Genomic DNA, 14,687 nt, shown 5'->3' with positions numbered 1-14,687 from the left:
ATAGTTTGGGCTAGAGCTTTTCAATCATCAGGAAACATGAGCTTTACTGAGAGCTATAGGTCTGAGAGCAGGGGGTGTGCAGCACTGAGAGAGACCACTGCTCCAACACAAAGAGCAAGTGTCTTTCTCTACAGCAGGAGTCTCCAAACATTTTCTAAACAAAGGACCAGTAAACTGTCCTGACTTTAGGGGGCTGGACTATGGCCATTAGGAGTAGAAAAGGTCCCAACGTAAGTGGAAACAACAATGCCCCATCTTTTTAGTCAGTGGGCTGAATTTTGCCCCCTTGTAGGTGTCATTGGACCCCATTGTTAGTGTCATTGGGAGAAATTGTGCCCCCTCATTGATGTCATTGAAAGGAATTGTGATACGTTGTTAATGTCATTGGAAGGAATTGTGCTCCTTCACTGATGTCATTGGAAGGAATCATGCTACATTGTTGATGTCATTGGGAGGAATTGTGCTCCTTTATTTGTGTCATTGGAAGAATTTGTGCTACATTGTTAATGTCATTGGGAGGAATTGTGCTCCTTCATTTGTGTCATTGGAAGGAATCGTGTTACATAGTTGATGTCATTGGGAGGAATTGTGCTCCTTCATTGATGTCATTGGAAGGAATCCTGCTACATAGTTGATGTCATTGGGAGGAATTGTGCTCCTTCATTGATGTCATTGGAAGGAATCGTGCTACATAGTTGATGTCATTGGGAGGAATTGTGCCCCATCATTGATGTCATTGGGAGGAATTGTGCTACATTGTCGATATCATTGGGAGGAATTGTGCCCCTTCATTGATGTTATTGGAAGGAATCATGCTACATTGTTGATGTCATTGGGAGGAATTGTGCCCCATCATTGATGTCATTGGAAGGAATTGTGCTACATAGTTGATGTCATTGGAAGGAATTGTGCCCCATCATTGATGTCATTGGGAGGAATTGTGCTCCTTCATTGATGTCATTGGAAGGAATCGTGCTACATAGTTGATGTCATTGGGAGGAATTGTGCCCCATCATTGATGTCATTGGGAGGAATTGTGCTACATTGTCGATATCATTGGGAGGAATTGTGCCCCTTCATTGATGTTATTGGAAGGAATCATGCTACATTGTTGATGTCATTGGGAGGAATTGTGCCCCATCATTGATGTCATTGGAAGGAATTGTGCTACATAGTTGATGTCATTGGAAGGAATTGTGCCCCATCATTGATGTCATTGGGAGGAATTGTGCTCCTTCATTGATGTCATTGGAAGGAATCATGCTACATAGTTGATGTCATTGGGAGGAATTGTGCCCCATCATTGATGTCATTGGGAGGAATTGTGCTACATTGTCGATGTTATTGGGAGGAATTGTGCCCCATCATTGATGTAAATGGAAGGAATCATGCTACATTGTTGATGTCATTGGGAGGAATTGTGCTACACTGTCGATGTCATTGGGAGGAATTGTGCTACATTGTCAATGTCATTGGGAGGAATTGTGCCCCTTCATTGATGTCATTGGAAGGAATCATGCTACATTGTTGATGTCATTGGGAGGAATTGTGCCCCTTCATTGATGTCATTTGGAAGAAATTGTGCTGCATTGTTGATATCATTGCGAGGAATTATGCCCATTCATTGGTGTCGGGGGGGGGGGTAATTATGCCCCATTGTTGGCATCAGTGGATGAAATAGTGCCCCGAGGGCCAGATAAAAGCAAGCAAAAGACCACATCTGGCCCCTGGGCCACAGTTTGGAGACCACTGCTCTACAGCATGCTGCTTGGGAACAAGCTTTTCTCTTGAGGCTGTAGCTGCTCTAAAAAATCTGTGACTGTAATGCTTTGCACAATGATTCAAGAGCTTAGCATGGGGGCGTGTTAAACCTCTACAGAGAAACCACTGCTTCCCACAGAGAAAGCAAGGATCCGTCTTCAGACCTTCACACCTGGATTTGATTTAGCCGTATTTAAACTAAAAGTTCATTTGGACTTTTAGTTTAAAAGTTTGGCCACATTTTGAGTATATTGGAGCAAAGGTAGAAACCTCTCTCTGTTTTCCATATTTGTTAGCTGTCGTTTGTCATATGTGTCATCATTTGGAGGATTTACCCTTTACCTTCTGTCCCGGTGGTTGGTGTTAGTTGGACAGGACAAAATCTACCTTTTTTAATGTTTCAAAAACAGGAGCAAAGATGAATTGTTCCCTCAATTTGGAGAATATTTTTCTCACTTCCTGTTTTGTCCTGGGACTGAAAGTAAGTCAAAATCTCTCGTTGAGACGCAGCAGTAAAAGATCTTCTAATGCAGGCCATAGACGGGGAGAAAAACGGCAGATTTTTCTTTTAAAAAACGAAAAATCGGTCGTTCAAGCGGCCGACGTTACCATCAATGGTAAAAAAAATCGGCCGATTTTCATCCCGTCTACAGCCGGCAAAAAGTGTCCCTGCAGAGAGCTCCGCTATTTCTTTGACAGTTCCTTGACATTTACAGCGGTTGCAACATTGTATCTATTTGTTTCCATTTAGGATACAGATGTTTTTATTCGGAAACAAATAGATACAATGTTGCAACCGCTGTAAATGTCAAGGAACTGTCAAAGAAATAGCGGAGCCCTCTGCAGGGACACTTTTTGCTGGACTTGAATTCCTCTTATTTTTCATCCTACTTCTTCTTCTTCTTCATCCTCATCCTCTTCTTCTTCTTCTTCTTCTTCTTCTTCTTCTTCTTCATCTTCATCCTCATCCTCTTCTTCTTCATCCTCATCCTCTTCTTCTTCATCATCCTCATCCTCTTCTTCTTCTTCATCATCCTCATCCTCTTCTTCTTCTTCATCCTCATCCTCTTCTTCTTCTTCATCCTCATCCTCTTCTTCTTCTTCTTCTTCTTCATCCTCCTCCTCATCCTCATCTTCTTCTCTTCTTCTTCATCCTCATCCTCTTCTTCTTCTTCATCCTCATCCTCTTCTTCTTCTTCCTCATCCTCTTCTTCTTCTTCGTCCTCATCCTCTTCTTCTTCTTCTTCTTCATCCTCATCCTCTTCTTCTTCATCCTCATCCTCTTCTTCTTATTATTCTTCATCCTCATCCTCATCTTCTTCTTCTTCATCCTCATCCTCTTCTTCTTCATCCTCATCCTCTGATTCTTCTTCATCCTCATCCTCATCTTCTTCTCTTCTTCTTCTTCTTCATCCTCATCCTCTTCTTCTTCTTCTTCTTCTTCTTCATCATCCTCATCCTCATCTTCTTCTTCTTCATCCTCATCCTCTTCTTCTTCTTCATCCTCATCCTCCTCCTCTTCTTCTTCTTCTTCTTCTTCATCATCCTCATCCTCTTCTTCTTCTTCATCCTCATCTTCTTCTTCTTCATCCTCATCCTCTTTTTCTTCTTCATCCTCATCCTCTTCTTCTTCTTCTTCTTCATCCTCTTCTTCTTCCTCTTCTTCATCCTCTTCTTCTTTTCCTTCTTTTTGTCTTCCTCTTGCAGGTCACTGCTCATGCGCAGATTTTTTATCGGTAAAAAATCGGCCGATTTGCCCATCATTGCTGCGAAAATCGGCCGATCGGCAAAATCGGACGATTTTTTTTCCAACTTTACCGAAAAAAAAATCTGCCAAAATACCGAAAAACGGCCGACCAAATAGCCCACTAACGATCCGAAAATCGGCCGATTTTATTTTCGGCCGAAAAATCGGCCGATTTTTGACCCATCTATGGCCTGCATAACTCTTCCCTATATTATCTACAGCTAGAAAAAAAAAAGGTTTTGGCTAAAGTTCTATGTTAAATAAGAGCAATTTGAAAACTGTAGACTTGTGTCACGTCTGAATACTGTCATTTGTTTGCAATGTGTAGGTCTGCGTCCATAAAAATATTGTATATCGCATTGGAAGCCTGTGGGAGGACGGATGCCAGACCTGCAAGTGTACTGACCTGATGGACTCGATCACAGGACTCCGCATAGTCGAGTGTGTTAAAAAGCAATGTAATACAAAGTGTGCTCTGGTAAGTATGGTAAAATGCAGTGTGATTATACATAGAGCTGCTGATATTTATTGTACAGCAGTAGGAAAGGACAGGAACTTATATGACACAAGATTTGATATTTGCCATCAATCTTATCACACCTCTGTCTCCTCCTGTCATTTCCCACATGGAAGAAAAATATATTTTAAATATATTTAAAAAATATTCTTCCCAAATATATGGACATATATTTGAAATACTACAATTTTGGCCTATTCAATATATTTCAAAATCTATTTCAATACATATATATATCTATATATATATATATATATACAGATATATATATATATATATATATATATATATACTGTATGTTGAAATGACTTTTTTATATATTACAAAATATATGAAAATATTTTTAATAATACATTTTCAAATGTACTTTATGTCTTTAAAAGTACATTTAATATACGTTTTGTTGAATGCATTTACAAGTATATGTAAAAATATATGTTAAAATGACTTTTTTATATGTTAAAAAAATCTGAAGAATAGACTTAAAAAAATATATATTTTGAAAAATTTTTTTCATATACTTTGTAATATATACAAATTGCATTTCAACATACAGTATATATATATACACATGTATGTATATGTATGTATGTATGTATATATATATATACATATATATTTATTTATTTTTTATTTTTTTTTAAATATATTGAATACAGCCAAATTTGTAGTATTTCAAATATATGTCAATATATTTGGGAAGAATATTTTTAAAATATATTTAAAATGTATTTTTCTTCCATGTGGGTTAGCTCCCAGTGTTAGACTGACAGCGTTGAACACCACTTCTGGTTCTGCATTTTCACCTTCACTTCAGTGAGTCCTAAATTACAGGATGCTAAAATAAAGATTCAGGTATTATACTGGACAAATAGATAGATATATATTTTAGTAATACAAGTGTGATTTATTTTTCCTGTCAAGTAATAAGGTTCTGTTCAGTCAGTCTTTTGATCCTGGAACATCTGCCAAAACACAGTCAAATGCTGGTCCTCCACTGCAATTATAGTGGTAGTAAAATCTTTATTCTTGAAATCCACTGACAGGCAGGGTTTTTATAGCAGAAGAGACCCTTGCAGTCCCTTTTGTCATAAATATCCCCCCTGCCTGTCAGCGGGTAATGTGATCTGAGCCGCACATGCACAGGTCAGATCACATTTACAGCTCTCTCTGTGTGCCGTGGCGATGTGACTTCCATGCACATGCGCAGGAGTTACATCACCGCAGCCCGGCTATTCAAGCAGCCGAAGATACGAAGCCCGAAAAGAAGATTGTGCGAAGATGAAAGTGCCTAAGGAGCCGTGACAGCACTGGTGGGCTCCATTTGCAGGTAAGTCTGTCATAATGTGCTAATATATGGTGCATACAAGTTCATTATGAATTGAACCTGCATCCGGACCAGATTTTTTAATTCATGAGATGTCTTTACTACCACTTTAAAGTACTTGTAAAGGCTCAATGTTTTTTACCATCATGCATTCTATGCATAAAGATAGAAAACCTTCTGTGTGCAGCAGTCCCCCCAGCCTCCCTAAAACTTACCTGAGTCCAATCCCAATTGTACACAAAAGCCGCAGCTCTCCCTGGTCTCTCCCTCCTCATTGGGTGAGACAGCAGCAGTAGCCATTTGCTCCCACTACTGCCAGTCACAGTCAATGAGCCAATGAGGAGAGAGTGGGGGTGGGGCTGAGCCACGCTCTGTATGTGAATGGGCACAAAGAGCAGGCCTGTTCAGGTGCCCCCATAGCAAGCTGTTTGCTATGGGAACACTAGGCAGGACATTACCCAGAAGCATCAGCAGGGGGACCCAAGAAGAGGAGGATCCAGGTTGCTCTGTGCAAAACCACTTCACAGAGCAGGTAAGCATAGACATGTTTGTTCTTTTTAAACAAAAAAACTACTGTTAATATCACTTTAAAGTGACTCAAATAAGACATAGTAACATGGTGTCACTATGGTAAAACACACTTAGGGCTCGTTCACACTTGACTGTTTTTCCAACTCTTGTCAAACGCCCCTATAGCATTTGCAAAGCGTTGGTCTGGCGTTTGCGGAGCGTTTTTTAACGCTCCACAAATGCTCCGCAAACGCCGCGTGCACGGTTTACTGGCGGTAGCTAGGCGTTCGCAAAGCTTTAAAAATGCCCCACAAACGCCTATAATGAAGTTTGAATGGTGTTACCGCTCCACAAATGCCCCGCAACCGCGTCGCAACCGCACCGCAAATGCCGGCTGGGCGTTTGCGGAGCGGCACCATAGACTTGAATAGGAGGCTTCAACTCCATCTGACTCGACCAGAGGCTTCCGTTTTGCCACGACGCAATGTGACGCTAACGCTTCCATGTGAACAGCACCATGTGCTGCAATGTGCAGAATTTTCCCAGGCGTTTGGGAAGCGGTAAAAACGCTTCCCAAACGCCTGTCTGCTGCTTGCAAACAAGGCTAGTGTGAATGTAGCCTTATGTTAACTTTTGCTCCCCCACCACTCCTTCTGTGGCAACAATTGCAAAATTCCCTGCTTCATGGTGTATGAGCTTACATAGGATTGATGTCACCCCCTTTCATGTGACAGTGTTTGGGCTTGTTCATTGGCTGCTCAGCAACAAAACGCTACAACTGTGAGTATAACTAGGTCAAGGTATAGACTTGAACATACTCATTACTCACGTGAACATACATATTACTGTGACCTGAATGGACAATGTGGTAGCGTTTATTTAAAGTGTTACTAAACCCACAACAGTAAAATCAATCTATATATACAGTAAAGCATGCTTGTTATACTCACTGTGGAACCTAAGGGATTAACCCTCTGCATTGTGTAAAAGGATGTTTGATTCTGTCTTCTCTGATCCTCCCCTTCTTTTACTGTCCCCAATCCATCTGTTGTTAGAACAGAGCTTTGGGGGCAAGCTGCACATGCTCAGTTTGGTGTGTATTACTAGAGAGTTTTTTTTTTCTTGGGAGAGTGCATGTGGTCAGCACAGTGCCAATCAGCGCTGTGCAGCCTCATAGGACAATCACAGGATTGGACACTGACAGAATTCACAAAACTGCTATATTCTGCTGATGAGAAAAGGTATTTAGCAGTTTATGTTTACTAAAATAATTGCATTTCCATGTTTTGTGTACTGTGGGAGACCAGATATAGTGGATGCAGGGCAATGGGTTTAGTAAAACTTTAACTTCTAATTGGGTAATGTATGCGACACTTTCCTTTCTCATAGGTTTTTTTTTTTGTTTTTTTTTTTTGTTTATTTTGGGTAAAGTATTCAAACCTTTGTCAGGTCTTTTTCTTGTTTATGTCCTACTGGGGAGATTTTTCTACACTTATTGTCCTGGCGATGCTACAGGACTCTCCTACTTTCAAAGTAAGAAAAACTCAAAGTGAAAATTTGTTTGCCGGTCTCATTTTTCTAAAAAAGTGGAGTAGTTCGATCAGGTGGCACGTTAATCTGGATCAGTTCTCAGTGGAGGGCACATTCGGTCAGGGGACCTTCTCTGAGTTCATTTCAAAATTTACTGCTGCCATCAAGCTCTTGAACTGAATTGCTGGTACAGCATATCCCTCTTCCACCATGGGATGAGACCTAGCTCTTCAGTCTGCAGACATCATGTGAAGACCTAGTCCTGGGCTTTCTTATTGGACAGTTTGACATCAATCACAAGTGATGTTTAGAAGCACTCTGTATGAAATATTTATTTGTAGAATGAGTATATTATACCAGCCTTTCTTAACCAGGCACCCTGGGGTGCCTTGAGGTTTCTTCAGGGGTGCCTTGGCAAGATTTCTAAAAATTTACCAAAACTTGTATACAAGCCAGCAGGTGGACCAAGCCTGCCTTTTAGTTACACAAAGCCACACGTTTTCATTGTGGACCATTGCGACCTTCTACCCGCCAGCATCCTGACAACCAATGACATCATCAGTTGATAAGGAGGATGTCAGCTGCCTGCACAGCATCCTAGTTTTACCCTCCCCTGCCCCTCTCCAACAGTGCTGGGGACACTATAGCTCAGTGATGGAGAAAAACTGAGGGAGAAGAGAAACATTGGAATACTAGTCAGTACCAGTGTGCAAAAGTGTACTTGCTTCGGAAGAATAAATCACCTCTAATGTTGGGTGTCCTACATGTGTGTGGATATTGCTGTGTTATATAAAACTATCAGAATAGCTTTTCACATTCTATTTTAGAATGGGGTGCCTGAAGATTGTCCATAGTTTTAAAGGGTGCCTTGGGACTGTCCATAATTTTAAAGGGTGCCTTGACCGGAAAAAGGTTGATAAACACTGTATTATACAATAAAAACATTCATATCAAATAGTAGTTTACATTTAAAGAAAAAAATAGGCGGGCTTTTAACAGATTTGCTTCTATTCTTGGACATGGCCTCCACTATCAGTCACTTGCCTGGAGATAGATTTGCAGTTTTTTCATCACGTACAACAAAGTCATTGATCACCACGTCAGCCTTGGAAATAAAGATGTTATTTTTTTTTTTTAAAGCAAATTTCCAAAATGTACTCAAAGAATATCTGACTATGGGATCTATCCATAACAATTTGCTGAGTTGCCCAATTTATGTATAAAAAAATAAATTATCAAGTTAACAAAATCTTAGTGTGCGACTTTCGAAAAATTCTGTTGCCTTGTAGACGGAAAAATGACTGGCTGTTTTTAAGGAGCAAACGAGGTGCCAGGTCCGGGCTTGCCGCGATATAGGCACAAGTCTGAACGTTTATAAACACAGATAGTTCCACTTGATTAATTCAGCAGCCTGTCTCCAGGAAAGCCACCACTTTGTCTACATGGTTGGAGCTCACAAGAGAAGCTTAATGTAGGTTTGATTTAAGTTTATAATCTATTCCAAGGCACTTCTCAGCTAAAAGTGTGTTGATTTTACTGAGAATGTTTGGGAATATCTGCGGGGGAACAATGAGTACGCTGTGTTTTATGACCGTTCTTTCTCAAGTGCTTCAAAGTTTTTCCTCCCTTCCAACACGTTGTAATTGGAAAATCAGCAGTGTAGAAGGACTGAGTGAGACACTTAGGCCGTGCGTGGCACATCTCCTTGGGTGGTCAAGGGTGCATGTTATTATGTGTGACGGTGCCTTGGGGTACACACAGCCCCTTGCTATGGTTTTGTGCTGGTTAATTTACTGTGCTGTCAGAAATAAACTACAGTTCGCTCTTTATGATTTTCATTAGAGGCATTTTTTCGACTCTGCTTACAGTTTCTTGCAGTATACATTTGACTGAAAAATATCTCCGTAAGAATGTATGAGAAATCATTTATTTGAAATAATATTTAGGAAAACAGGAACAATGGGTGCACAGGTGGATTGTCTGTGGCAACCAATCAGACCCATTCTCACCTGTAGTAGAAAGGCGATTAAGGGAATTGGAATGGCTGCTTTATTTTTTTATTTGCCATAGTTTTCATAAATGCAGTTTTAAATCTGCAAGCAGAATTCAAGTAGTTGTAAACCCTCACGTGTACCCAGGGCTGTATTCATCACAGGTATTTAGTAGGCATTTGACTAGGGCGGCATTTTTTAGGGGGGCAGCGGAAGGGATACACGCAGCATGGGGACCAGGTGGGATCTGTGAGAGACTGTGGGCTGCTTGACTGTGTATGCAGAGCTCACCTCTCATTCCTGGGGTTGTCCTGAGCTGTGCAGGTGATTGTTTGTCTCGTGCCGAGTGGGGGGGTGTCATGGTGATGGGTGTATGGGGGGTGGTGGAAGGCTGTCTTGGCTGGGAAAGGGGGTCGGTGTTGGTCATTGTCAGGCTAACTTCATGAGGGGGGGTGCGGGGTGATGTGGTATTGGTCAGTGTCAGGCTCTCTACGAGGGGGGGCTGCTGAGTTTTGTGTTGCTTAGGGCATCACAAAGCCTAAATACACCACTGCGTGTACCCATTAAAGTGACTGGCCTCAGGTGGTACACAGAGATGAAAAAAACTCCTCCTACATAAGTTGTACTTGTTTGTCTGCAATTTTCTCTTCTCTACATCTACATTCAAAGTCCAGAAATTATCAAGCTTGTCTGCGCTTTCAAAAAAGGGGCGGGTAACTGAAATTACACACTGCAGAGCTCAGTGAGGAGAGCTCTGATAGCTGATTAGAGGGAAGGGACACCCCCCCCCCTTTACACAGGAACAAAACTGAGGCTATTGATCACAGGCTGTGTGATGGAGCTCCCTCCCGTCACCTTTTTTTCTCTTGGTGGCAAGAAAATTTGTCAGAAGTGGTTCAGGCTGATAGCAGAGGAATGAAGCAGCAGACACTTAGTGCTCTTGAGACAAGCACACACTATAGTGGGATATGCTTTGTTCACATTTCATGCCTGAGGATTGTAATCATTAACATATCATTAAATGTATTTTTTTTTATGCAAAGTGTATTGATTTTTACTTGGTCTTGACATCTTGGAGCTCCTGTACAACAGGGCTCAGACTGAGAGGAAGCATCAGCACACAAAGCCAATCAACTAGTGTGCTGACAAGAAGCACGCTGACAGGTGGAAAGAGTAGAGTTAGAGGAGGTCTTCTGAGTGTTTCTCCTTCTTCAGTGTCCAGTCACAGTCTATGGGGCAGGTCCAGGACAGCCTGGGCTTCAAAGAAGTGGGTTGAATGATGCTGATTGTCATTTAACCTGGAAGACTGAGGACATCTACTGGCAGAAAAGAAGTACTGCACATCACAGATTGAATGTGAGTATTGCAGCAAGAGATCTTTTGTTTATTTTATCATTTCAATGGGCTATTTTTTTTTTGGGGGGGGGCTGAAGTTTTGCTGTAAAGTTCATGACTACCCAAAACGTTTTTGTTTTGAATAGAATGACAAGGGGTTATATTACCCGTCAAGCTTATATTACTGCCTGCGTCCCTTCTTGGGGGTGAGTCACCCTGTTTGTCACCTAGATAGAAATTGATGGGATAGCCAAAATCTCACAGTTTTCACTGAAATAAAAGGTGAAATCTTCCATTGGGAAAACGTGTTTGACAACTTTCTATGAGGGATTTCCCTCACTTTGGAGAGATTTCCTGTTATATAAAAAGAACTTTATATAAAAGTATAAAGGAAGAACTCTTATATAAAAGGATTTTACTTTTGTACTATATCAGTTGTATTTTTACACCCAGCACACAAGGGGGGGGGGGGGGTAGAAGGATTTACTAAAGCTGGAGAGTGCAAAATCTGGTGCAGCTATGCATACAAACCAATCAGCTTCCAGCTTTTAATGTCAAAGCTTAATTAAACAAGCCAAAGTTAGAAGCTGATTGGCTACCATGCACAGCTGCACCGGATTCTCAGTGTCTGAAGTATTATGTGAAATTGTGCTGAGTTCTTTAGTGCAGGATACTTAATTGACAGAAGGATTTTGATATTGATTAATACTTACACATAATAAAATATTCACTGTTGTGTCTTTATGTAAGTAAAGGGCTTCAGTGAGATTTGTTTAGAACATACAATATTAAAGAAGCGCATTTTACCCTGTGCTAATGATTCCATTGAGTATCACAGAGCATTTTACACTGTAAAACCACTAAGGACATGAAGAAAGGAGATACTGGAATTGTCAGATTCACCAATTAGATTGCATCTCTCTCTTCCTGAAATAAGAAAGTTAAAATATAACTGAAGGGAAACATTTTTTTAGGTTAGGATAGAGTGGTGAGGGGTTAGAACCTTTGTCAGGTTTTTATTGCTGTCTGTGTCCCTGTTAGGGTGATTCACCATCTTTGATTGTCCGGATCACCAATGTCACCGGGAATGAAAGTGCTGGGAAATCCAACATTTTGAGTTGCTACCAATAGAGGAATAGAGGGGGCATCGTCCAATGGAGACACTTGTTCTAAAAGGGGATTGCCCTTACATTGGAAGGCTAAATTTCCCATTGTGTTTGCAGGACAGGAAGTGATGGGATCATCCTAATTTGACACACATTACAATTTTTTCCCCCTACTCTTCTCCAAATTAAAGTGTTACTAAACCCACAACAGTAAAATCAGTCTGTATATGCAGTAAAACATGCTTGTTATACTCACTGTGGAACCTAAGGGGTTAATCCTCCACATTGTGTAAAAAGGATGTTTGATCCTGTCTTCTCCGATCCTCCCCTTCTTCTACTGTCCCCAATCCTTCTGCTTTACAGAGTTTGAAAACCATATAACCTACTATTAAAGCATTTTGGATGCAGAAAAAAATTCACAGAACTGCATGTGGTGTGACCCAGCCATAAAGTCTGTAATACCTGGTATATTAACTGCTTTCCCGTCACCCTATAGTAGAAATACCACTACTCGGCGGCAGGGGTGCACAAAATCATGTATATATACGTGATTTCGCGTTTCCAGGTAGGGGGCCCTGCGCGCGCCCTACCCGCATCTCCACTTGCGGCCTTGGCTGTCAATCACCAGGTCCTTCCCAGTGATTACTCACCAGCACCCGGTGATCGCCAAGCATTACCGACAGGGGCAGAAAACTGTATGTAAACAATACAGTTCTCTCCCCTGTCAGCTCCTGCACACTGCTTTGTATGGCTCTGCATAGCAGAGCCATACAAATCAGTGTGCTTACAGTGGTAAGCACATACACAGCCTTATAGTAAAACACACACAGCACACAGTTAACCCTTTGATCACTCCAGATTTTAACCCCTTTCTGCCCAGTGCCATTAGTACAGTGTCAGTGCTTTTTATTAGCAGTGATCACTGTATTGGTGTCACTGGGGATGTCACTGACACCAAGTCAGTTCCCCCCAGTGTCAGAATTCCCGCTATAAGTCACTGATAGCCACCATTACTAGTCAAAAAAAATATAAAATTCCACTATGTATACGGCCATTTGTAGACGATATAACTTTCACGTAAACCAATTTATTTACACGTATCGGGATTATTTTTAGCAAAGACATGTACAGAATACATTTTGCCCTAAATTTATGACGAAATTTGATTTCTAAACTGGACACGTTTAATAGCAAAAAGTCAAAAGTATTGTTTTTTTTTTCAAAATTGTCAGTCTTTTTTTTTTAAATAGCGCAAAAAATAGAAAATGCACAGGCCATCAAAATACCACTGAAAGAAAGCTCTATTTGTGGGAAAAAAGGATGTAAATTTCATTTGGGTGCAGCGTTGCATGACCGCACAATTGTCAATTAAAGTAATGCAGCGCCGTAGCGCAATAAATGGCCTGGTCAGGAAGGGGGGATCCACAGGAGGACACGTGGTTAAAGGAGATAGTATGAGTAGGATCTTTATAAGGTTATGAACGTTGTGCAGGGTCTTTGAATCAATGATATTTTTTCAGGGTATTGTAAAAATCTGGTAAATGGATGTAATTTTGGCAGTGTCATGTGGTTTGTGAAAGTTTTATTTTAAATCTTCGTGGCACAAAAGAAGAATGAGAGGTTAACCTTTATGTAAGATGGAATTGTGCAGCTGTTCTAATTCATGTGTACAGAGCACCTGAAAACTCTATGTGTAAAGGATGACTCAGGGCTTTCTCTATTATTATAACCTAACCTTCAGATTAATTCCACTCCAGCCGCCTGACAAGCACCTGGATCCCTGTGAAAACCTCACTTTTGTTTGTTTCATTAGGAGAACAATACCAGCATACAGGAGACCAAACAAGGCAATGTTGGATGTGCGCTAGCCACTAATCTTTCTCTTTTAATGGGAACACGCATTTTTTATGGAAAAAATAAATGGCAATTTAAAGCATTATTAAACCCCAAAAATCTAACATATTGCAGTTTAACCATCCTTAGATGTGGTGACTGCATTAGTTTTATTTTTAGGCCTTTCTTTCACTTTATTTGACTTGATGATCCATCCAATAACACAATTCCTGTCTTAGGTGTGTCTACCAGGGGTGGACTGACCATTTGGAAACTTGGACATTGCCCGAGGGCCCGGGGTCAGTAGGGGGCCCCATGAGATGCCCCTGGTACCTTTTTCATAGGCTTTTTTGAGTTTGGGCAAGGACACAGGGGCCCCATGATCCCCTATTGCCCGAGGGCCTCATGAGTTGTCAGTCCGCCCCTGGTGTCTACTATGGATGAAGTATTAACACAGACACCCTTGGACAGCAGAATTGTCAGTCTAAAGTGAGGGCAGTAATAGACTAGCACAGGGGTGTCCAACTTGTGGCCAGTGGGACACATGCTGCCAAATATGGCTATGAATGCCGCTCAATAAAAAAAGAAATCGTAAAATTACTTAAAATGTTGATTTTTGGGGATTTTTTTTTTTAATGTGTTTACACTTTGCAAATACATCAAGCCAAAGAAAAAATTGACATCTTTAAGTTTTATCTTCTCCCACTCTTCACAATCTTGCCTTATTCATGTCATCAGTGTTCGGCAGCACCTGTATTTGTGAGCAGCTATTTTCAAGGATGAAGCACACGAAAGGCAAACTTAGAACCAAAATATCTGATGAGCATCTTCAGAATTCATGGAGAATTGCTACTACATCCATCAACCCAGATATAGATGCGTCAAATATCACTCTAGTTTTAGGTTGCCCTCTTTTACTTTTATAATCAAAAAATATTTAAAAAAAAAATGAAGTTTTAGGCCTCATGCACATAGGGCAGTTTAAAAATGTTTTTCCTCTTGGCAGCAGCATTTTGGCAGAAAAAATGCT

The 14,687-nt window shown here is 40.8% G+C and overlaps 1 protein-coding gene across 1 annotated transcript in view; it reads left to right on the top strand.

The window, feature by feature from the left end:
• Positions 1-14,687, top strand: part of VWF (von Willebrand factor) — a 219,839-nt gene that overhangs the window by 185,012 nt on the left and 20,140 nt on the right. Inside the window, exon 43 of the mRNA XM_089669873.1 lies at positions 3,837-3,986. Coding sequence (XP_089525999.1) covers positions 3,837-3,986 — 150 coding nt within the window. The remainder of the gene's footprint in view (positions 1-3,836; positions 3,987-14,687) is intronic.

Source organism: Staurois parvus, unplaced genomic scaffold, assembly GCF_062004578.1.
Source record: "Staurois parvus isolate SC_StPar_1 unplaced genomic scaffold, SC_StPar_1.0 ptg000010l, whole genome shotgun sequence".
In the NCBI taxonomy this organism is placed as follows: domain Eukaryota; kingdom Metazoa; phylum Chordata; class Amphibia; order Anura; family Ranidae; genus Staurois; species Staurois parvus.
Note: the sequence above shows the minus strand (reverse complement) of the source record. Positions and strands in the feature narration are given on the sequence as shown.